The 25,027-nt window shown below is 42.0% G+C and overlaps 2 protein-coding genes and 1 long non-coding RNA gene across 5 annotated transcripts in view; 2 read left to right on the forward strand and 1 right to left on the reverse strand.

Annotated features, from left to right (window-relative positions):
* thsd4 (thrombospondin type 1 domain containing 4) overlaps positions 1-5,926 on the forward strand; it is a 32,970-nt gene extending 27,044 nt beyond the window's left edge. Inside the window, exons 8-17 of the mRNA XM_076155943.1 lie at positions 431-606; positions 712-805; positions 900-1,097; positions 1,362-1,491; positions 1,667-1,871; positions 2,203-2,376; positions 2,975-3,148; positions 3,276-3,455; positions 4,064-4,208; positions 4,342-5,926. Of these exons, the coding sequence (XP_076012058.1) occupies positions 431-606; positions 712-805; positions 900-1,097; positions 1,362-1,491; positions 1,667-1,871; positions 2,203-2,376; positions 2,975-3,148; positions 3,276-3,455; positions 4,064-4,208; positions 4,342-4,484 (1,619 nt within the window). The 3' untranslated portion in view covers positions 4,485-5,926. The remainder of the gene's footprint in view (positions 1-430; positions 607-711; positions 806-899; positions 1,098-1,361; positions 1,492-1,666; positions 1,872-2,202; positions 2,377-2,974; positions 3,149-3,275; positions 3,456-4,063; positions 4,209-4,341) is intronic.
* A 181-nt stretch (positions 5,927-6,107) lies between these two features.
* Positions 6,108-17,055, reverse strand: pepd (peptidase D). Its single transcript, XM_076156206.1, has 15 exons — positions 16,970-17,055; positions 15,075-15,258; positions 14,550-14,677; positions 14,092-14,155; positions 12,924-12,971; positions 12,190-12,251; positions 11,785-11,829; positions 10,758-10,833; positions 9,672-9,718; positions 9,497-9,565; positions 7,975-8,052; positions 7,634-7,782; positions 7,251-7,435; positions 6,894-7,085; positions 6,108-6,607 (listed from the first exon to the last, which is right to left on the reverse strand). Exons 1-15 carry the CDS (start codon positions 16,984-16,986, stop codon positions 6,464-6,466), a joined length of 1,488 nt encoding a protein of 495 aa, XP_076012321.1. The 5' UTR covers positions 16,987-17,055; the 3' UTR covers positions 6,108-6,463.
* A 3,770-nt stretch (positions 17,056-20,825) lies between these two features.
* LOC143004926 (uncharacterized) lies at positions 20,826-24,201 on the forward strand. Of its 3 annotated transcripts, none has more exons than XR_012963995.1 (8): positions 20,826-21,037; positions 22,108-22,178; positions 22,296-22,536; positions 22,605-22,720; positions 22,826-23,071; positions 23,155-23,244; positions 23,326-23,436; positions 23,523-24,201. It is a non-coding gene; the product is annotated as an uncharacterized LOC143004926 (long non-coding RNA). The 3 variants fall into 3 exon arrangements; XR_012963993.1 differs by having other exon boundaries at positions 22,336-22,536; XR_012963994.1 differs by having other exon boundaries at positions 22,336-22,536; positions 23,326-23,431.
* The last annotated feature ends 826 nt before the right edge of the window (positions 24,202-25,027 follow it).

The following is a 25,027-nucleotide window of genomic DNA, read 5'->3' on the forward strand; positions in this document are numbered from 1 at the left end:
CCTCACCGCTGTTGCCGCTCATCCTTCAATACCTCTCTGATCTATGCTGCACATTCAGTTGTCCAAACACTCTTTTACAAGCCTGTCTAATGTTACACTTCTAATGCTTTCCTAATGGCCCCTTGTGCTTAATCCAGGGAATTGGTGGAAAACATTGAGAGATTTTCAACCAGGATTTGCATGACAGATTTGCCAGCACAAGCAGATGGTCACGTTTCTATAAAAGACGCTGATTTAAACAGCACATTTGCTTTAATTTACTTTCCTGGGTGGAGAAATTCAACTCGGGTACTTTTTTAAAACTATATTACTCATTACAAATAAATAGTTTCACATTAAACAAGCATCATGCGGGGGAGTTTGTGGCAGTATTTTTCCTTTCGTTTGACTCCGGGGTGATTATGTGGTGGCTCCATTCTGGCTCTTCCAGCTCTTCGAAGCCGGTCGGGACGATCCATCATCAACGGAAACTGGGCCATTGACCGGCCGGGGAAGTACGAGGGAGGGGGAACCATGTTCACCTACCGACGACCCAATGAAATCACAACCACGCTGGGGGAGTCGTTCCTCGCTGACGGGCCCACCAACGAGATCCTGGATGTGTATGTGAGTAACAGATCAGCTTTGACATCCAAAAGCTTGAGGTTTGCTTTGGCACTCGACGAAGACTAGGATCATTTCATTTCATTGCCTATTGCGCCTTCCTCCCAGATGATCTACCAGCAGCCGAACCCTGGCATTCACTACGAGTACATTTTACCCGAGACACCCGACAGCTCTCAGCACCCAAACCACGGAGAAGAAGGTACAAGAAACCTTCTCTCCATCACTCAGTGTCCATCCAATCATCCGTACATCGTTTGCTTCATCTCCTCGTGTTTCCTGCGTTTGTGCCGTAGGAAACAGTGTGAACGTACAGGGCGGGTACGACCACCACAGCAACACTCACCAGGAAGGCAACAACCAAGGCGGCGGGGGCGGGTATCCTCCTCACGTGCCTGAGAGCCAGGCGCCAACTGCACAGCTGCCCAGACGGGAGAGGGAGTACAACTGGAAAATGGCTGGTACGACCGAGTGCAGCGCCTCCTGTGGTAAAGGTGAGGAAATGCAGTTTTATGTTAACTATTTGCGTATTTGTTTTTCCAGTTGCCTATATCAGAGATGGAATATAAGCAATGCAATAAGCAGTGAAGGTAGTTGGAATAAAATTAAATAATTTATGGTAACAGTCATTCATTCAAAGGTCAATCTTGTGACCTTTCCCACATTCCTTTGTTGCCTAGTGTGTATAGAGATGGTACACAGATTGTTATTGTAGGACTCGTTGCTCAGGTAAAAATGTCCTTTGCGTGATGTTTCAGGTTTCAGATACTCCCTCTTTCACTGTGTGCACCGGCTGAACCAGGTCCAGGTGTCAGACGGTCACTGCGACAGCAGCAGCAGGCCGAGTCCACACGAAGAGGCCTGCAACCTTCAGCACTGTCCTGCCTTGTGAGAAACAAACCCTCTTTTACCTCTTTATCCTCGCACGCTGTTGAATGCTGCTAGATTTAAACTGAAATGTGGTGCTGAAGCTGTTTTGTATGACAGCACAGCTACAAGGGAGAACCATGTCATCGTGTTGGACATGCTTACAAACCATTTCTTTGTCTTGCGCCCTGAACAGCTGGGATATTGGCGAGTGGTCTGAATGCAGTAAAACGTGCGGCCTGGGAATGCAGCACCGGCAGGTCCTGTGTCGCCAGGTTTACGCCAATCGAACCCTCAACGTTCACACGAGCCGCTGTCGCCACCTGGAGCGTCCCGAAACAGCCGGGACCTGCCAGCTGAAGATCTGCAGTGAGTGGCAGATCCGCTCCGAGTGGACCGCTGTGAGTGAGTCTGTATAGCCATGAAAAATGGGAAATAAAGTTAAATATGCGTCATTAAACCAGCATGGCATTTTATAGATAAATAATAAAACTGTGTGTGGTTGTGTTAGAATGATGGCTTCTACAGTCACTAATGGTTTATTGCTTTCATAAATCGATAATATGGAATAAGTCTATTTTACTGTTCCTGCATGTGTGTGTGTGTGTGCAGAAATTCTTCAAAAGAAAAACAGATTCCAGGAATTTTGTGCCACATATAAAGAAGTAACTCTTCACTCCTACCACTGCTTACCTGTACAGTTCACTACCATCTTGCCTTGTGTCCCTGTAGTGCTCTGTGCCATGTGGGCTGGGTCAAAAGTCACGGGAGGTACGCTGTGTCAGCAACGTGGGCGACTTTGTTCCCGATGAAGAGTGCAACATGAATCTGCGGCCCAGTGATGTGGAGAACTGCGACATGGGACCGTGTGCCAAGAGCTGGTTCTACACCGAGTGGGGCAACAGGGTCGGTATCAGACCCACTGTCAACGGGACACATAACGTCCATTCATTTTTAACACAGTGGTGGCCATTGTTGAGGTCTGTCTTCATGCTTTTATCGTCCAACTAACTGTCACTGACACATAATAATCACACATATCAGATCTTGTAGGATACATTTTGGCAGCTAGAGACATTACAGCTGGTGTTACTCCCTAAATAATGACATTTAAGAGTGGAATTAATGTGCAACACAGTTATGGAAAATAAAGATTGTTGGACTTGGACGCAGGAAGGAATCTGTACGGTATTCTTCCTTCTTTTTTCATGCTTTTCCATTCCATAACAGTAGCAATAAAATTCATAGCCTACTGTTGTCATTCCTGTTCCCCCATTTTTAGAGGATGCTCTCATCCAAGACTGCAACAGCAACATAAGCTTCTCTGCCATGAAGGCTTCTTGGAGAGTAACTTTAGTGATCATCTTGATTTTGATGGGTGCTAGGAAGTGTTTCCTTAAAGAATGATTAGCCAAAATGACATAGCAATGATTAAGTGAGTGAACTATTTTGACCTATTACAACTACTTCATAGCAGATAATCTCTTGTGTGTTTCCTCCACAGTGCTCTGCTGAATGCGGGATGGGTGTCCGAACCCGGGGGGTCCTCTGCATGACCAATCAAATCAGCAGCCTTCCTCTGCAGGGGTGTGGCAACGAGCGGCCCGCCGAGTCTCTGGTCTGCAACAGCGGCCCGTGTGAGAATCGCATAGAGTGGTTCACCGGCCCGTGGAGTCAGGTATGATGGCAGCAGGGCGGAAAGCTGGAGTATGCTGGAGCTCACCTGCTTTAATTTGACATTGATGTTTCGCCCATTTCTCTTCTCCCTGTTGCGTCATTCGGGTCCATTGTTGCGTGTGATCCAGTGCTCTGCAGAGTGCGGCACAGGCAGCCAGCAGAGGGCAGTGGTGTGTCTGATTAAATCCGACGAGGGAGTCGCCGCCATGCCTCCGTATGAGTGTTCCTCCCTGGAGAAGCCTCTGAGCCAGCAGACCTGCCATCCCAAGGCCTGTGGGGCCAAGTGGTACCACACTGACTGGAGTGCTGTGAGTAAGAAATAAAACCCTCCCACTGCAACTGCTGTTTAGGTACCACTGAGCAAGGCAGCCAGTCCTTTAGCGCTGCACTTAAACTGGCCAGTAATTCAAGTGCAGCACAACACAGCAGGTATGAAATCCATTATGGCTCTTTTGAGATGCATCTGCTACATGTTAATTCTTCAATAGCCATCAAGAAATCACATTACGTCGCCAAATAAGCACCATGGTAACTGAAGCGCATTCATTAAGATTCCCTCAGGTTAACTAATGCATTGATGTTCCATTACCGATATGTTGTTGTGGTAAGGGGAGCCTCAGGTAATGCTAATGAATCAATGATGGAGACGATGACGAAGAAGACACGGTGTAGTAAATTTGCAGCTGAAACAAGGATGACATTCCAATGTTTTACTCAACAACAGCAGGTCCCTGAATGTTACTTAAGATATTTGTGAGAAAAACATAAAAAAAATGTACTTCAAATAGTAATAAGGCAAATTTTGAGGATAATTATATGAATCTAAATTTAATAAGATATACTTAATATTGTGCTTGATCTTCTGTGGCTGGGTTTTTATTTATCTGTCTGCTGTTACAACTTCCTGTTCCTACAGTGTTCAAAAACGTGTGAAGGAGGTTACCGTGTGCGGGAGGTGCGCTGCCTGTCTGATGACATGCTGTCCACTGACGGCTGTGACGGGCAGCTGAGACCAGCACAGAGGGAGGACTGCAACCCAGAGCCCTGCATACCTCACACAGGTCCGACCGTCCTCCTTATCACTGTCACACTTTTTAGTATTGCTATGGAAACATGGAGTCATTTTCTTACTGGAAAGTCACCAAGTTTGCATTTCTATCCCACTGACCCTGATTGTTTTGATTTCTATTCCAGATGAGAACTGCAGAGACAAATACTTCAACTGCAATGTGGTGGTTCAGGCTCGCCTCTGCGTGTACGACTACTACAAAACCACGTGCTGCGCTTCCTGTTCCCGAGTAGCCCACAGACAGTCAATTCATCGGGGCCGCAGCTAGCACTCTACCAGGAGCCCTTAGTCCCTGTTGGGGCAGACTCGGTACCTGCTGCAGGCACTGGACTGCCTGCACTCTGCCTTAAATGGACACTTGTTTCCTCACGAGTGCCTAAAATGCAAACTGGGTGCAAACTGGTTTTGAGATGCCTGAGGAGAGAGAGGAATATTTCGGAAGAGCGGACATCAGAGATCAACCCAGCACATAAACAGCTCTGGTGGAGTGAAAGAGATCAGTAGCCAACAGAAGAATCACGACTCAATTAATGGATTGTAAAGTGAATGTCCATCTAAAGGAATGGGATTGGAAGACGCCTGCAGGTGTCATTCACCTAAAGTCTAATGACAGTAAACCTTCACTGCGTTCTGTTACAATGACTCTTGTGGATTCCGTGACATATAGAGGAGAGCACCACTGTTCCCTGTGGATAATATACAGACTGTTCTAACTTGTTTTTAACTAAAATCCACAAATATATGGCATGATTTAGTTTTAAGTTGCCTTTGATGCTGTCATTTCTATTCACCAGCTACATTTTGACCAAAGACACCAAGAAATCACAAGATAAATATCTCATTTTGAATTTACTACACTGCCAAGAGGAGAATGGGCATAAATACCACGTTTGAGTTATGTAAAAGCAGCTGATATAATCTATGTTTATATGTGTGTATGTGTGTATGTATGAAAGAATGAATGATACAGTAGTTTTTAAAAAGGCTTCTCAGACAGTCCTCCCTGTGACTTTATTTATTTGTGTGGGTCCCTGTGGTTCATCAGCCACCGGTGGCCCCTTTTGGCTGCAGAGTTAATGTTTGCTGCCTTTCCACCAATCACAACTGCTAAAAGGGAATGTAGGCATTCCACAGCCTGCTGGATGTTATAAGCAGATGGGGAGAAATCCGAGGTGAAAACAATCTACATATATATTATCCATAACATACCGATGTGGTCATATATACGTAGATGTGTTTGCTTTGCAGCCTTTATCAGTTCCAGCCACGCTTTACCTCTGATACACAAGTACTGTACAAGTGCAATGTTTAAGATGTGTACGCCTTGAATATGCAAGGAATCCACTCCTCGAGGAATTAATTGTCTAAATGTGCCCAACATGATGGTTTCACTCTTGATTTCCCTGATGAACACAAAAAATTGACTAAAATATCAGATTGATCAGTATTTTCTCACATTTTAGATTTCAAGTATTCAAAGGTTGATTGACATGTGTGCTTGAGATTTTTTGAAATAAAATTATTTGTATAGTTAACAGGCCATTTTCCTTGTGTGAGTTTATCTTTAATTTAGCTTTATATTGCTGGAATAGAACAGAGATCAGATGATGCTGTAACAGTTAATTGTGCCAGACAGTGATGGAGGAAAGGAGACATTTGTGTGATGAGGACAGTGATCCATCTACTGGACAAACATAGTATTACAACTTACCTGAGCCTAAAACTTGCTATACTGTAATAAAATCTACATACAAATTGTCAATTTTAAGTGCACTTTTGAGATATTCACGCTGTATAGTGGCAGCATTAAATAAGCGATAGTTTGCGATAATGTTGATGTAAATTCAGAGCATTATTCTATAGTAATAAAAACTGCACACAGCTGCAATTTGAAATGTTTTATTCATTTCAGTGCTAAAGCATTTTTGTGAATAATTTTTTGCAATTATAAAGAATAAAGTATAAGAATAGATATTTACGTTTACAAAATTGTTGAAAGTAAGTCAAGAGTAAAAAGCGGTAAGCTGCGTCTGTATCTGTTGCTTTCATGATTTAAATCAATTTTAAAACATATGAGGCTGATATACAGATTTTGGAGTGCTTGATTATTGGTAGGAGTTGATTCTGCTGCATGAGAGCCGTATATGAAAGATGTGACCAAAAACTGTGTTTCAACTTCAGGATGATTTTTTGTTTAGCTGCAGGACTTGCTGACATCACAGCTTACAGTTTTCTGTCAGATGTCATTCACAATTGCTCGCTGCCGACGACTGGGCTGAAGGGTTTGGCAGCGTCGGCCATGAACGCCTCGATCTCCTCCACGGTGCGAGGGACGCAGGTCAGCAGCTCTATTCCACTGGCTGTCACTGCGATGTCATCCTCGATGCGTACCTGCACACAGGGAGGATACAGTGACATGGTCAAAGCAAACACTGAGCCACCAAGGTCAGGGGATGTTCAATAACAAGAGTGACAGGAGACACTGAACCTGTAATCTGAGCTTTTCCTCCATTCTCTAACATATTATCTATCTGGTGAAATTAATTTCAATTTTAGCAGAACCCATACCAACATATTGGCTTGATATGGGTATTGTTGCATGCTGGTTTATCCTTTTTACTATGCAGCATCCCTCCCCTAAAAGTAAGAGAGAACAGGTCCGTTCAGACAGACTGACCCCTCCAAAGCCACGGAAGCGAGGCAGCACTTCGTTGTTGATGAAGCAGCTCTGGGCCGGGTTGGCCAGCGCCTGGTCCAGCAGGTGGTTGATGAAATAGATGCCGGGTTCCACAGTGAGGACCATCCGCTCCTGCACCAGACGACCCATCCTCAGACTCTTCAGTCCAGGTTCGTTGATGCGCTCTACACTCTGAAAAACAACAGCACAGGGACATCTACACTGTCATACTGTTAATTGTACTGTAAATTGGTTGGTTTTACTCTCATTCAGTAGGAACGCTGCTTATTTTACATGCACATGATCCATGCTGAGCACCAGAGTGATTAGTAAATATAGTTTTAGAGCAGCGCTGACCTCTGGGTAACCTCCCACATCATGCACGTCGATTCCCAACAGATGTCCCAGGCCATGAGGCATGAAGACGGAGCCAATGTGGGCCTTCATCATCTCCTCCACGTTGCCTCTCAGGATGCCAATCTTCACCAGCTCCTCCACGTGGACCCGGTCAGCCAGACGGTGCATGTCAGTCCACTTTACACCTTTAACACAAACCCAAATGACATATAATGAAGCATATGATCTCTTTTGACCCGAGATTTGAATCGTTGAAGCTTTTGGATAAAGTGTCTACTTCTCCACTGGCTCTGTGGGAGCAGGTAATTAAATGTGACATTTCGAGGAGTCTAGCCTTCTTGTAACTGTAATGGATTATTCAACAGACTTAAAAAGGATGGTACCTGGCCTGATGGCAGCCATGACAGCTCTGGAAGACTTCAGCACTGCCTCGTAAATGGCTCTCTGATCAGCAGTGAACTTGCCATTGGCTGGGAAGGAGCAGGTGATGTCTGAGCTGTAGCAGTAGTACTCGCCGCCCATATCAAACAGACTGCAGGACACAAGGCATCACAAATAAAGAAGTCAAATTTATCTCCACAGATGGTCTCAAGACAGCCAAAGTATGCGGTTAATAGTAAATAAAACTTGAGACTTGTAATAGTGTGTGTATGGGAGATCTCCCCTTTACTAATGCAAAGTAGTTGGGAGATAAAATGATGACATGTAAAAGCGTGTGACTCACCACATGTCTCCATCCACAATGGTCTTGTCATTGGGAGCTCCAGCATGGCCGTAGTGGAGAATGGAAGAATTATTGCCCCTGTTGTTTAACAATGATGAAAAAGAAAAACGTGCACTGTAAATTGAATAGAACAGAGAAGATAAGATAAATAGAACATAAATACTGCATGTTGGCATGGTGTGTAGCCTCTACGAAGGGATTTTAAACAGGAGTTTCACATTTTGGATTGAAAGCAGCACAGGGTAACTTCTTCCCAGCGTTGTTATATTGTGATTTCATCCATTTAGTGTTTTGCCCACATTCCCGTTTTTCCCCACAGAGCTTCATCCAATGCAGTGAATCCTTTCTAGACAGCTCAGGTTTGTTTACATCGTAAAAGCCATCTGTCCCATCAATTCCAAAATAACAACACAGCAAAAACAACTCACAGAGGGGAATTACACCCCGACACAGCCATTACTCTGATGCACATACAGCATTTTAAGATGAACACAATATTCCCATGTCAAAAACTTGCATAGTGCAGTTTTATACTGAGGAGTGTGTTTCTGTACCATGTCGGAGAGATAATTCAATAATCTGTTTACTTCTCCTTTTCACAATTAAAACCCAGGCACAGAGTCTGATGGCTGACTATTATTTTCAGATCGACAGGAAAATAATTCCATTCATTGACCACCAACCCCCAGGAAACACTCATTATACATGGCCTTTAATACTAAAGGTCAGTGCATAATTAGAGACGTTGTCTTAAATTTCTTCCTCCATAATGATGCTGCCACCCGACGGTAACCCGACAACAGGGTGGAAGTGTTTAAGATGGCTCGGCTTGTTGACAGAGTACCAACAAGGCACTCGGGTATTGCTGGGTAACTGAGTGCCAAATCCCCTGCATACTTCATTTTGCCTCCACTACCAGCTACGCATCCTGATGATGCAGCGCTAAGGAGGCTGTCACAGTGGCGCCAACGCGTAGAATGCGGACATGGACAATGAACTGTGCAAAAGCGGGAATGTTCCCCCTTATAATTAAGTCCTGCTGCCATATTTTCCTTCCACCTGAAGTCAAGACATCATCACCTGAACAACCGGACGGTATTAACCTGAGAGAAAGAAGATCTGGCACCAAACTCTGTCAGGCTCCAAAACTCTATTGTATGTTGTTCTGTTCTATATGCAAACTGTCATCAAAGTTGTGGTTTCTGTATTTCTTTGGACATTGGAGAAACTATTCCTCTGTTTTATCCATATAATAGCTTGAATACGTCAACAAACTTAAGGAAAAGGAATGGATTTATGATCTATTGTCTCATTCTGCCACATATTGGTCTTTAATGTTCATGTTCCTTTGGCTTCCCGGCTGATATTTTCCCATTTGGTCTGGAGATTTTAGCAGGAAGCCGGGTCACATCTTCCTTAACCTCAAAGTTTCACCTTTCATTAACTAGGAGCTGGCATCCTTTCTGCCCTCAGCTATTAATAAAACGGAGAAAGCAAACGCAGGCGATTGCGAAGACCTTACGTTCCACAGATGCACGTGTACGAGGTGTGGCGCATCCCTCCTTTGGTGTAGCAGTAATGCTGGAACAGACTGCAGGGAGAAAAACAATACTTTGTTTAGGATTCTGAGAAAATGAGGTTGATCCCTGAGTATAGATACAATCATGTACATAAAAGACATACAGATGACTTCTTACCTTTCCATTTCAAACTCTTTCTGTCCAGGTTTCACATGTTTCATGATCTAAAGAGTAAAAGTCAAAGAAAAAATGATTTGTGTCCGTCCAAATATTGAATCTACACAATTATTCACTAATACTTTGAGTGATTGAATGGCTGTGGAAAGTAGAGATCTTGAGCTTTAAGTCAATCTGGTTTTTGTTGACGCACTCATTAGAGCACCGTGGCAGCAATGAATAAGCGGGTGCATCCCCACTATGCAGCAACAAGTGGTGTGATGTGAATAGGACAGTTTGCCGTATGCTCCCAGTTCAATAGCACATTAGTGATGTTGTTGGATCAGCTAAACACATTTTGGAATATGCTAATGAGTTATATACATGACAGCATTTTGTGGCAAGTTAGAGTTTTTTGCTTTGTTTATTTGTTGCTTCAGGGCCGTATTAATTATGAGACATTCCCTTAGGCATATTCTGCATGTAATGACATATATGGAAAGTGTAGATAAAGGGCTCAAACAGAGAGACCCCCCTCAAGCACTCGTGGATTTTAGAGAGCAAGTTTTGTTTTTGTTGCTTTCTTTAAGGGAGGATCAAGAATGTTAAACCAGCAACAACAAGGGAGGCACTGGGAACACACAGGTATCAGTTCACCTACTGAACCTGTGAAGAGGAATTCACGGCGAGGAAGTGAAAACGCTGTGCTGAGGTGAAATACAACTCATCGGTCAGAGGCAATCTCTCTAACTGATAGCCTCTGAGCTTCGGGATAAAGCTACAATTTCGGATCCAAACAACTTACAGTGTTGGAGGATCCTGACATCACAAAGCTGGTCGGTGTGGTTTACACTCGAGACGCTGTCCACTGCAGGGTGTTTGGGGTATTTAATTTCATGGACTGACCCTTCTGTGCACTTTACTAGACGACTAATTTCACTGAGGATTTAGCCAATATGTGGATGTGCTTTGCTCTGCATCTCAAGTGTTTGCGGCGGCAGTGTCCTCGCAGCTAAATCTCCATCAGGATACTTGTTCTTGTGCTGCTAAACAACAACCAATTTAAGAAGCCCTGCACGTGCTCTGTCCGTCTGTGCCGCTTCTTACCATTTTGTGGGCTTCGCTGGAAATCCTGTTGGTGTAGCGCAAGACCTCCAGCTCCATATCTGTCTTGGTGAGACGGCTGCAGGAATAGACAAGAAGTGAGAGGACGCCTTCATCTGATCATTACTTCAACTACATATACTGACAGGGTGTCGTTTATCAAAAACACGTGGAAAATAGTGCAGAGTACACAGGATTCATAGTGCTGCTGTATTATTTTTTGGAATGTATATGTAAACATTGATTTGTAATGAGGTGAGAGTGTGTCTGTGTTAGGCTTTGTGAAATTTATGTTTTCATAACAGCAACGCATGGAATAGTAAGTAAGACAAATTCTGTTTGTCCCTCGTAAATCTTCAGTTAACAGAGCAAACTGACTGGCAAGAGGCTCAATAACAAAGCATCTTACAGGATTATTATTCGGCCGGCGTGTCTTCAGCTGCCCTGACTGATGACATTTCTCATTTTTGCCGGTTCTCTCTTGGATAAGCTTAGATGATTGGGTATGAAACAAACACTACGGAGCAACAAGGATTTCCACAATACAATACCAAATAAATAACACGCAGCAATGGTAGCCAATGGTAACACTAATAAAAGGAAAAAGGGCGAAAAAAAAGGAAAAGCCCATTAAAAGAAGGCCATGAAATCCCAGGAGTAAGGAGGGTGCAGAGGGGTTCAATCAAGTCTTTCTCCCCAGGAGGCGTGACTGAAAAGCATTCCTCCTTATTTCAGAAAATGTCAATTCATCTGGAGGGTGCAAACTCTAATACCAGCAACAACCAGGAAAGCACGAAGTCCATTACAACTGTGAAGGCTGGCTTATAACTCTGTATAACTCTCAGGAGTGAAAGAAATAACCCAACAAATCAGCCGTGGCTGATTGCACACACAGAATTTCCCAACTGCAATTGCCAAGGTTTGGAAGATACAAGTACCATAATCTGACTGGAGGTTTTATGTAATTAAGGGCAAGGCAACGGTCATTATTGTCCTCTTTACTGGCCTTGAGAGTTACATAATAACTTACCATTCTACAATGACGGGGTGTAAATGTGTGTTGTTCACTTGGAATCTGAACAAAACAGTCACAAAAAGCAGCAGGTTACTAAAATGCACATGAACATGCAACAACTTAAAACTACAGACATTATATGAGGAGCATAGGTTAGATTTAAGTGAACAACGTGAAAATGCAGAATAGATAAAGACTAATGTATGTTGCTTAAAAAAAGAACAAAGAGTAAAATGGAGGACGGCAGAAACATTGTCTGCATAATCAGATTACATTCAGCATTAGGTTCATCACCAACAATCAGTATGCATGAGGGTCTTTTGCATCCTTGCTTATAAAAAGGCAACTCCCCTCAAATCTCCCCAAACAAAGTATAATTATGTTACGTTTATGCCCATAAATGATGGCAATTACACATACCCACTAATTCCTTCAAAGGAGGCCTCACGGCAGATGCTCCCGCTGTCCGTGTTCAGTCCTCGCTGCATGAAAAACAAACAAAATAACAACTGAGATGTTGTCACTAACAAGTGTATTGTAATGTGATTAGAGCACATTAAATATGTTTCCTGGCTGAGAATCTATTGCACAATCAGTGAAGGCAAATGTGACTTCTTAAAATAACTTTTGATAAGAAAGAGAAGTCACTTTTTGACATCTGTACAATGAGTACAAATGAGCAGTTTTGGCCATCTTGCCTGTGCAGGTCAGATGTTGCAAATGCAGTAGCTAAGGTTGACTTTTATTCTCTCACTCAATCTATAATCAATCAAACTAGAATAGACTTTAACCATTGTGAGAGTTGACAACGTTAAATTACCAGTGGTGGATATTCTGCACCATAGTCAACCGGTGTATTAATATTCATATATTCATTAACCTTGGAATTTTATTGGTCACTGGGTGAGACGGTATTAAAACGTTCTTGTGACACTGAAAGGTTCCCATAAAAAAAAGTTAGCTTGACAGTTTAATCAGTGAAGGTCAAGGTATGGTTGGGCCTGGTCTCATAAGGGGCTGCTTTCTTTTTGAAATAGTCACGCTATAAAGATTTATTCACTTAATCAATGTCAATCTTTGTTTTGATCTGTGATCGGAGCAAAAACAACACTGGACTTCCTTAGACGCAGTCAAAGCAGAAAGAGGCAGCGTACCAGTGTGAGAAGAACTGCTGGGCTCATGCTGGTCAATTTATCTGAAATCTACAAGGACATAAAAAGACGGGATTATTCAAAGGCCCCACAACGGAGACGACAGGCTCCAATCTGCTACTGGACTGCAGGAAGAAAGGGCACCGTCACAGGCAGCAGCACGTTGAATGAAAAAATCTCCAGTGACTTTATTACTCTTCTCTGCCAACAGATTAAATGTCAGGTAACACATCTCTGACCAATGGTAACAGAACCTGTGCTGATGTGAAGGTATTGCTAATAGTAATACCCTAAATCTGATTTCCTACAGTATATCATGAGTCATGAAACCAAAAGGCAATGTATTGTTGTCATCATCTAAAATCACAGTTACTCCAAAATCGAAACACATCTGTCAGACACTGATCCAACTGCAATTACATTTATAGTGGTCAGACACTGAAATTACCTGATATACTGAACATCTTAAAGTGCCTGCATATTTAAGCAATGATCAAAGCAAAACCTTCTTTGTACAAAAATGAGCAAAACCAGAAAACTGTGCTCAATATTTATGACCTTATTCAGTTACATGAAGAAGAAGCAGTGCTCTATTTAAAATCTTTTGTAGGCAGCTTGGAACAGCAGGGGTCTTTGAATATCTGACTAGAATGACAGCAAAGGCTGCGTGAAGCGGCTTCCTGGGTGCCTGAGCTGTTGAGCTAGTATAGTACGTGTCAAATTAGAAATGTAACGTGTCAAGCAGTTGAAATGAAAACACACTCACAAACACAAAGGAGCATACACATTTTTCCCCACATGTTCTTGTTTCTATCATCACAGAATCATTTCTTCCAAATACTTCAAACAATTGATTGAACATGTTTACCTGAGAAGGTGCATGTTTTACTGCAGTAAACTCAATTAACATGGAAGAATCTTGAAGGTTTTCTTAAAGCCTACTATTACTCATATTGTCATTTTTGTGCCAAGTTGTCTAAATAAAAGTTTCTTTCACCTTTAAAACAGTCTATACTGCAGCACTAATGTCCTTTTCCTGTAACGTCACGACTGGGTGACTGAACCCCAAAGATCACTTACTGCATAGGAAAAAGGTCACACACAGAGTAGAACTATGTAGAGCAGGAAAAAGAAGTAAGGACAAGAGCAGAAGGAGCACAGGCACACTTACATCACAGGTGAAACACACTTCATCCACAGCGTACTTCTCTTTGAAGTGCTCCTTAGGGTAGATCCTGTCAACAGATGGAAAACTTCAAACTGATGAAGAAAAGGCAGCACAGAATGCAGCACATGCAAGCGCCTATCAAGCCCCCTCCCCCCCCCCATTTTGTTTTGTACGGTTAAATGATGTCACCCTGTAAAAACTGAGCCAATAAGATCATCATAGCAACACTGATGTCATTTGAGTCCTCATGGTTCCATTGTCTTGTCATATCAACATAGAGTATATTCCTTTTTCTTTTTCTGTGTCTTGTTCTCTTTTCTTCCCTTCTGTATGTCTAAAACAATCTCAAACATTGTCCAATAAATGGATGCTCTTTGTATTGCCAGATGCTTTCTTCAATAAAACATATTCTGCCAAAAAATAAATAACAGTAATAAAGCATTTTGGAGGGAGACACTCACTCTCCCATCCAGGTGGCATAGCTTTCAGGCAGTTTGGGTACAAAGAGGATGGATTTCCGGGAGTCAACATCAATGGCTCCAAAGCAGTCTGCCTCAGTTACTCCAAAAGCCCAGTGGAAGAAAGACTCCTGCAGAATTACAACAATCAGTCAGGTCAGGGTGTCAGTGAGGGAGATTATAATAGAAGAAAACAAAGACAGCCAATACTGGACTGATGATGAACACAACATACTGTCCTTCCTGATCCTCAGCTGCAGAACAAAACTTATAATTTTCCTATGGAACTTTGCTCCAACCAAACCATGATTGTGAGCAGAGGTGGAAATGACTGAGAGATTGAGGTCGCAGCTGCCAAAGTGAGCAAGGTGGCTGCTCTAAATATTAGTGACAGAATAGAGAGCAAGGAGCTGCTCCTTTGCTTTAAAAGAAACCAGACTGAATAAAATATGAAATGCACCTCCAACCCCTACACACACACACACACGCACACACAGAGACACACACTTCAGTCCCAGTTTGTCTTACCTGTCTGAAAAGGAGGTCTGTGTCCGTGCAGTATCTCTGCTTCTGCTCTCCTCCCTGCAGCAGGACAACTGAGTTTGCCACCACTCCTTCTTTGGCCTTCAGTCCCTCGCACAGTCGTCGACGGTTCTCAGCAAACAAAGCCGCAGACACCCTCAAGGTGTCTTTACCCAGCCAGTAAACAGCTCTGAGAGGAGGGGGACAAGTGAGAGGATGTCTTAGCACCTACAGGGACCGGACGCCAACTCGATGCCTTGGGGTCGCCATAAGACTCGTCACAGTGGGCAAAATCACTTGGTTGGTGATGCAATAATAATTTCCCACTCAGTGAACCTTACTCACTGACACACAGTTATGATATGTGATTAATGACACAGTTGAAATGCTCATTCATAAATAGGAATAGCAGTTGCAAGTGGGGGAATAAAATTTAACAGCTTCTGATGGGACACTGGGGATATGTTGTGCGAGAGGTGGAAATTAGGAAGTCAAAAGAAATTGCACCATTGTGGAAATGTTGTGGTGTCATAATGAAGCCAGCTTTAACATCAAGAATTATGATTTCTAAGCACTTTTCTAAGCACAGCTTCCTCTTTGTCAATTCAACTTGGATGACACTCAGTTAATTTTAACCCACATTCAAACTGGTCCAACACCAAGTGACTGAGATGTCTCGGTTATCAGTCTTGATGTCTGATCCATGTCTCAACTGATTAGATAAACAGGAGATGTGCCCTTCAGCCTGGACTAAAGGTTAATCATAACTTCACTGTGTTTGTGTGCCTCGAGGTGCTCTGGATAGAGCGTACGTGTATGTTTATTAACGCACTCGGTGACTAGTTATGTAGTATAATTATACTTACAAGGGTAGAGGCACTCATATACAGTATAATAATAACATTCTACTTTAATAAAACTAGCATTGTCCATTTTTAGACAGTGTCAGTGGTTAGTTAGTTTAGCTAGTTTCTGTCTGTTCACTGGATTACATAACAACACTATCTATTCCCATTTCTTACAAGTGTACGATCTCTCACAAGGCAATCACAACCAGAAACTTCCTCACGTCAGCTGATTCCACACCATTTTACGGCCACAACATTAGGGAATGCGCAGACTGGCCTTTTTTCCCCACTGATGATAGCATAATGGTTCAAGTTGGGGTCAGAAGAAAATGTCAACATCTGAACGAAAATTGCGATGACAACTTCATTACTAATCATGGGAAAATAACACTGCATGTCAACGTTCCATTAATCACAAAATAGATCTAAGACATATAATTATCTTCATGGTTTCTCTCGCGATTTATGTACTACTGAAATCTCGTGAATATGAGCCTTTAACAATAAACTGACATTATTACCATATCGAAATATAGATCGTTCTTTATAGTTTATGGAATGCTCTTCCAAATTAAAAGCAAGTTTTCTCGAGGAAATTTCAAGGAAAGGGACTTTTTACTTTAAAACATATAGTGTTTTGCATGCATGCATTCGAAACTGCTGCTGTATCAAAATCCGAAATTCCATAACTACAATACATATAACTTTTTCAAAATATAAAAATGCATTGTTAGCGAAAATGTGCATTAAGATCAACCCAACAAGTAGGTATCATATTACTAACCCCACAATAGTTAATCGAAGCATTTGTACATTTTTAAAACGGGGCTACTGATAAATAAAACCATTTTATAAACACTTCTACAGGTCTGATATATGCCTGGCAACACCTTTGCCAAGTGGAACCGAGCTCAGTGACTTGGCAGCTTTGTCGCGGTGGCTGAGCAAAAGCATTTACATGATTCTTATATTTATTTCCAATATAAACTGAATCAACTATAAAACTATCATGTGACAGTCCTGATAGCAAACAAACGGCACAAGGCAACTTACTGTGGTGCTACAGCCATGATGCTTCCTTTCAGACTGTCATGTGCAGTCCGGAATCACGTGATTTTGTTGCACTAATCACGACGTGGCATTGGTGCGGCGTTCACAGAAGCAGGAAATTTCGCCTCCGGTAGTGATGTTGCCTTCAAGAGCTCTTCGTGGGGTGCTTTCACATGTCCATCTCTCGCATATGAGGGGTTGGCTGATCATTTCTTGGCTTCTTCGGGAATAGAGTCTATATTGACATAACCTTGCATTTCTTTGCGCAATTTACAAACTACAGAGAAACCAAAGTCATTTCAATTTCGTAAATGCAACCAAAAACGATATTATTGTAATGGGATTGCAAATTTAAAGTACCAAATTATCGCATATAGCTCACTGAAGAGACGTCACATATGATTGAATGCTCATTTATAATAATTAGTAATGTTGCTAATTTAGACTTAATAGGTTGTGTAACCTTCATTTTAAGGCTCAAACAACTTTTGCGGTGTTGAGCAAAGTTGAAGACCAACAGAACGCTACAGTTATTAAACGTGTAAACAGAGCTAATTTCTACTATAAAATCCTTTCTATAATTAACTTCATCAGGTTTTCAGAAAATGTTTGAATTTAATATAAAATGTTCTTTGGTTACAGATGCAGCCATCATACAGCTTCACACTTTTCAATTTTTTACTCCTTCTGCTGGGACTTGCACATTTTTGCACATTGTCTCACGCTTGTAGTCACACACTTACTTTCAGTTCTCTCTTTTGAAAAGACATGTCCCAAAATATGATTGATTGGGGTCGGCTGATTCAAAACGCATCCTTGCAACACGATACCATCCACCATCCTGTGGATTTTTAATAATGCATCGACCAAAGGTGCATATTGTGGTGTCACTTTGCAGTGCTATTTTGATGAGCGAGGAATAGTGGCTGCTGATGTTTGTGTATTCATAGGACACTGACAGCGCAGCCAAGAATATGGAACGTCTCTGTACTTATGAGCAACATTGGTCATTGAAGTTTGCTCGGCAAGTTGTTTTGTGTACTAATGAATTTTTAGACGGTGTTGAATGTCAAACAGACTGAGCCACGGCAATGCATCCAGAATGTGTTGCAGAGTTGTTTAAGGCACAGGGGGGTATGTTGTGTCCTCCTTGGGTTGATACCGCGCCATTTGAACCCTCTGGTCTCTATCGGCTTATTGTTCAGCTCTGGCCATGTCCCTGTCCAGTGATGTCACAAGCATTCCAGGCTGTAGATAAATCAGTTAGTGTTAGAGCAGATGAGCAGCATTGTGAATGCAGCTAATAGTGGGTCGAAGGGTACATGTATAGAGACACTCCTCAGAACAACTAATTGTCTTCCATTACTTGTCCAACCTTCCTTGACCCCATCATTTAGCACACGTGAGCTATTCTGAATTGTGTAGTCAATAGTTTTTTACATGATTGAGTGGGTAGATTTCAGGACCCTCCATACATCCAAATACCTTTTTCTCTTTTAAGTTGTATCTAACTGGACATCTCAGAAGGTGACTCTTTAATTGACAGGTCAACTATAACTAATTACTACAAGTATCAACTTTTTGGCCAGATCGCACAAAAATACGTTTTGACAGTTACAATAGCGGATTAGGTCCAAATCCATTCCCCATCTTGGTCATTTTGAAAATTGTAGCATCGCACTATGAAACAAATAATTTAGAATATTATGTTACAATTATTTACAAATCAAGACTACATTCCATTTGCAGATCCAGTTACCAGCCTTGTAAAGCCTCTGCCAGAGAGAGTACAGTGTATAGCTTTCATTTCTACACTTCTACACAACAAACATTCTGCGCAACTATGAGCATAGAGTTCACACTAAAGAGCCAAACGTGGGTTAATTAACGGAGAAATTCCTTTTCACTAATTTGTTTAATGCCTCAGAATAAGCATAGACAAACATGTACCTGTGTATACACTAAGTAACAAAATAATCGTGTGCAATGCAGTTCCTGTACAATTATGAACTTACTCAGGATTTATTAAGCTTCTTGTTTCTGTCATTATTTTCTAAGTCAATACAAATACTATGTGTATGCACCCCAGTCAACAAATGATTGATGCTATATCAAGACACATTTTTGCAGACAAAGCATCACTACAGTGCGTCCAGTTCTGATTGGACCATAATGTGAAAAAATGTATTTTCCTGCTGCTCTGAGAACTGTTGTGGGAAATGTGCACTAATTTCCATTTCTTTCACTCATATGATTGACAGAGAAGACAGTATCTGTGTGGGGATGATGAAGATGATGATGATGATGACGATGATCCTAATCTGTTGCCATAATTTGTCCACGGGTATATTACCCCTGGTTTAAGAGTTTATTATGGTACTTACGAAAAGATTTGTTGGACACCACCGAGTTTGTTGCTTTTCTAGTCATGACAAGGTGATTTTATTTTTATACCACTTCATTTTTGTACCTCTAAGGTGTCTTGGAATCTCTGAGTGTTTCCTATCAAAGTAAAAAAATATTGTATAATTTTATATATATATATAATAATTTTTTTTTGCTATTTTACAACACTGAATGTAGGTTCATTCTGCAGCCTGTGTTAAACAATGATGTGATGGCTTCATTAAAACTGTTTCAAAAGTGGTTCACCAGCTAACCAAAAATTTGAATTTTTAATATAACATAACTAAGTGGTGTTCAGTCACATCATTACATTTCATTTGAGCACAGATCTACATTTGTCAGTTGGATGGTAGTTGTGATTCCCTGTTGTCTTTTGTTAGTTTCAAGTCTCACATTGGTGCATTGTGTCACCCTTGTGAGAATCATTGTATTTTTAAATCATTTTTTCTCACGGCCTCTATAGACAGTGAGGCCCACAGAGAAGTATTTGTTTTCATACTGCCCAGCACTCTAATCTTAAATTCTCAACTAATTTCTACAATTTATTCAAAGAGGAGCACACTGTCTGTCTGTCTTTGTCTGAAAACTGCATATTTTGAATGTTTTTCTGCGCTTCACCTTTTTTTAAATCTACATTATATGGTAAAGTAACTAGGACAGATCATGACATTTGAGTCTTATGTTCTCATTCTTCCCAAAGGACCGTCTGTACTACAGATCTATGTACATTATACCCAGCTATTTGAACAATAAATAAAACAAATTTAATCAAACTGTCTTAACTGTATGTGTGTGTATTTCTCTAGGATGACCGTGAAATCTTTTGTGAGGACTGTGAGAATATGATTTGTTGCATATCTGAAAAACGGGAAGTTGCTTGTGTAGGGAAACGCATAACAAACGCAGAAATGTGACACCGAGCCCCAAGATCAGTAAGTTCATCGTGGCAGGTTCAGAAGTTATTGACAACCTTTTACTATTTCTCTTTTAGAAATTGAAGACTATATACTGCATTACTGGATGATTTAGAGCAGGGGTGGGGATGTGCCTGGATGATGTTGTAGTCCTCCACCTCCAGCCTGAGGAAGCATGGCACACACACGCACGCGCGCGCGCGCTAGTATTGACTTGTCTCTTGTTTTGACTGAAACTCTCTGTGATTCCTTTTGATTGCAGATTTATTCTATGTATCGTATTCTATGTAAATGAGGCACCATTTATATTTCATTTAACAAATAACTGATGTTACATTCAGCGTAACAAGCTTCCTGAATCTAAGGCTATGGTTTAAAAGACGGGGCTCTTCTATTATGACTGGCGCCGCTTTTACAGTTTATACGGTAAGGGCTTAGCGAGGAAACCGCAGAGACCAATTGCATGCGTGTTTAAACCATCCCACGTGATTACTACTCAAGCCAATCAGGGTTGCGCCTTTTGGCGGTAAAAAATGTGACTCTCCACGCAGACAGGTGACGTCTACGGTAATAGTTCAGCGAGGAAAAACTCAGAGACCAATTGCATGCGAGTTAAGCCATCCCACGTGATACTACTCAAGCCAATCAGGTTTGTGCCTTTTGGCGGTAAAAGGTGTGATTCTCCACGCAGACAGGTGATTGCTGAGTCAGAGCCAAGTTGAAGTCGGAAGCGTAAAAAGCAAGAGCACAGGTAAGTGAAAATGTTGTTGTGCTTGAGCTTGTAATTCTCTGTTTTAGCATAAAGTCGGGACATTTTGCTGACATGTGTTAAAACTAAGAGATATATACAGACGACTGAGCCGGAGAAAGTTGAAAAATAGGATTGAGGCGGAGAAAGGGAGACAAAATGGTGCTCTCCAAAATTGTGTAGTCCACATACTTGTTCAGAATCGGTGTTCCGTATTAAAAGTGCCAATGTGAAACAGCATTATGAGACAAAACTTTAGGGTTTAGAACAAATATAGCCGCTAAAATCTGAAGTGAGATCGTAGAAAACAAGTGGTCTTAGAGCCCAATATGATCAGGGTCCACCGGGATCCGCACATTCAATGTTCCCTCAGAGCTGCCTGTATTATTCTTTCCTCGTTTTGTGTTGAGATTTATTATCTGTAAAATCAGTTGAGTCAAGATGTGAAACAGAAAATGGGAGATTCAAGCATTTGCTTCCTTTATTTTGTATAAGTTGAGCATTTTATTTGAACATGCTGAATTGTATTTTGAAATGCAGCCCTACTTTAACTTGGTACATATATGTTCTATGTTACGTGACAATGAATATTGTCAAAACGTTTTTGAATCGTCAGGTATTGATTACAAGCAGATGTTGATACAACTTGCTGCTTAAATATCACACTACATAGTTAGACATTATGATCTTCCAGACCTTTGCTCCGAAAACTTTTCTCTACTGGCGCTCTTTAAATTGTAGTTGAATCCCCCTGCTCTACAACAGAAACATATCTGCTCCATGACGGAGCCCAAGCCAAACGATTTTATTTCATTGTTTTATTTTTTATTTTGTTTTATTAATATATTTATAACTTTAATCATATGTATTTAAATGTATTTAATGTATTTTGTATTTTATTGTATTAACTTGTGTTAACTCAAATGTCTTTTATTATATTAAACTAATTTAAATAACTTTATTTTCATTTAATTAATTTCATTTCATGTGGCATGTTGAGCTTGAAATTCTCTGCTTTAGCATAAAGCCAGATCATTTTGCTGACGTCTGTCTGTTTCCTTCACATTTTCCAGGGTTGGTGGTTCGGTGACCCGTGGACCAAGCAGCGGTACATCGGTGTGATGATGCTGACGCTGACACAGAGGTAAATGCTTAGAAGTCATGACGTTTGGTGGCTAAGCTGCACAATATCTCACCATCAGCTTTGATGTGCTTTGTGTGTCTGTCATTTACATTACATTACATTACGATCATTTGGCAGACGCTTTTATCCAAAGCGACTTACATAACACCCTTCGCAGAGGGGGGAGCAATTGAGGGATCAGTCGGCACCTCGGCACGGGCTCGACCTTCCGGTTCCCAAGCGGAAGCTCTACCGACTGAGCTACTCCCTCATTTCACTCCAGCATTGTTGCCGAGCTAAAGCCGAGGGACCCGATGTTCCCGGACGTGGCTCACAGCATCCTGATCCACAGGGTCATGATGGGCTCTCCAGCCAACAGGTTAGCATGTTTACAGATTTGTTTAGATTGTTTACAGATTTGTTAACGTGTGCATCTCTGTCCTTTAGGCCGACAGGACCTCTGCTTCCTCATGGACTCAGACATGAGCTCAGATCTCAAACTAGACTTGGTTGAGAAGCTGTTTGCCATTGATACACAACCCAGGACGCCAGTCACCACCCAGGTATGTTACGGTTAAGACGACTGAACTGTGGACATCCTTGATCTAATGTAGGGAAGGTTTCCTCATCCCTCATTCACTCATTGTATCTTTGTCTGTGTCTCAAAGGCAATGGGAGGCTTGGACCTGGACATGTTGGCTCCCTACATCCCCATGGACGATGACTTCCAGCTGCGCAGCCTGATACCGGAGGAGCCCATGTCGTGTGGATCACTCACATCTTTTTAATTCTCTCCTGCTCACAGCTCCTAGCCCAGCTCGCCATTCAGCGGACAAAGCAGTTGTGCAGCATCACCGGCCAGGCGCCGCCCGAGTCGCTGATGCTCCCGATCCAGCCGCAATGATTGCTAAGAGGTAAAGTAGGTGTCAACAAACTTTACTGCATTTCCTGCTGCAGATCTATTTTATGTTGCTAAGTCACTGTTACTGTGTTGCAGGGTCTCGCAGATACACAAAGAAACGTCACTCAGGACCTTGGCAGCTAGAACCTACAGCGCAAAAGAAAGCTGTCTGAAATTCTTGGACAGGTGAGCCAGACATTGTTTACACATCAGGCTTTACATCTACACATGCAGGGTTTGAGCCTCTGTGTTTTATGTTTTCCCCAGGGAGCATTGCTCATCGACCAACAAGAGCAGAAGAAGATTTTGAAGGTCTCCGAGTCAGAGGAACCGGCTGCAGTCTCCCATAGGACCATGCTTCTACTGCCCACAAGTGAAGTAACCCATCGTCCTGACAACACTTTACATGTTTCAGCAAAGCTCTGAAGAATCACAGTGATGATCTGTGTTTTTATCTCTTTCAGATTGGGCGAGTCGTCAGCTGGGCAGCACCTCCGAGAGCAGCTCCCTCTTCACCTTGCCGCACCTCACCCGCGACGGTCAACGCCCCCCTGCAGGGCCGGCAATACCTCCTGCTGGGAGAGGAGCTGCTGCTGCTGCTCTGGACCATGTTAACTGAGTCGATGCTCAGCCTGCTCACTGCTGGACCAGACTGGACACTACAGTTTCTCCCCAATGTTCTCAGTCCCTCTCTAAGGCCCCGCCCCTTATTTATGTATCTGTATCAGTCTGACCTTAGTTTGGCTGCCGCTTGTGCACTTCATGTGATATCCGCAGCATTCCACCGTACAAACGCCACAGCAGTGTCTTGGGTTTTGGTGCAAAGAATTCCTTTTTTCCAGCAAGTCACCACTGAGTCTGGGGCTGCTGACAGCAATGTATTGTGAGCTAAAGTCTCACAATTTCTATTTTCTTAAAAAGAAAACTGTTTCCATCAATTTATATCAAGCCTTTTATTTTATTTTCCTCGTACTTGTATGTTGTAGTACTTGTTCTTAACAAATGTGTTTACTCCACAATTATAAACTTATTGTTTAAACCTTGAGTGGTCTGAATGTTCTCTCCATTTAACAGTTATCAGTCTGAGGTAAATACATTGAATTGTCTAACAGTCCAGTACATGCCTCTTTAATACATTACTGTAAGTGTGTTACTGTACAGAAGTTCATTCATATTTTACTTGTGTGCGAACTAGATTGTGATGGAGGAGGGGAGGATGGACTCAATGATGGAAGAGCAGAAGTGCACCATCATTGTCTTTGGCAGGTTGAACTTCTTCAGCAAGTGGGAGCTGATGTTGAGCTCGGGGTCCTGGGAGATGATGGATCCCAGGAATGGAAAGGACTCCACGGTGTCAGCTGGGGAGTCACACAGAATGATAGCGGGCGGGGCTGCGTTGAGTCAGAAATCCACAACCATTTCCTTTGTGTTCAGAGCATTAATCTCCAGATTGTTCTGCCTGCACCAATTCATCAGACGGTCAATCTCCCGCCTGTAGGCGGACTCGTCCCCATCAGAGATGAGTCCAATGAGCGTGGTGTCTTCCCCGAACTTCAGGAGCTGGACCGACGGATGACTGCAGGCGTTGGTGTATAAGGAGAAGAGCAGAGGAGAGAGAACGCAGCCCTGATGGGAACCGGTTCTTAAGTAGTGTTTGTGAGTTGCTCAGTTAATGGTGGTCAGTATAGTAACATTAATCCATGCCCTGCTCTACAACATAAACATATCTGCTCCATGACGGTCTAGTAGTGTGTGCCTGTAAATACGGTGTGTGTTATGGGTCTAAATCCAAAGGAGAAAATGTTATGTCATTGTTTTATTTTTATTTATTTATATATTTATAACTTGATGTTTTTTTTAATTTAATTTAATGTATTAACTTGTTAGGTTAAATGTCTTTTATTATATTAAACTAATTTAAATAACTTTATTTTCATTTAATTGATTTCATTTCATGTGGCATGTTGAG

This window comes from Genypterus blacodes, unplaced genomic scaffold (assembly GCF_046128005.1).
Source record: "Genypterus blacodes isolate CSIRO-AG114 ecotype Tasmania unplaced genomic scaffold, CSIRO-AGI_Gbla_v1 ptg000067l_1, whole genome shotgun sequence".
NCBI classification, from domain to species: domain Eukaryota; kingdom Metazoa; phylum Chordata; class Actinopteri; order Ophidiiformes; family Ophidiidae; genus Genypterus; species Genypterus blacodes.

Coding starts and splice junctions, on each gene's coding strand:
- pepd (XM_076156206.1), bottom strand. Junction 14,678..15,074: donor CAGACCTCCTTTTCAGACAG/GTAAGACAAACT, acceptor GTAATTCTGCAG/GAGTCTTTCTTCCACTGGGC. Junction 12,252..12,923: donor CAGCAGTTCTTCTCACACTG/GTACGCTGCCTC, acceptor TTTTTCATGCAG/CGAGGACTGAACACGGACAG.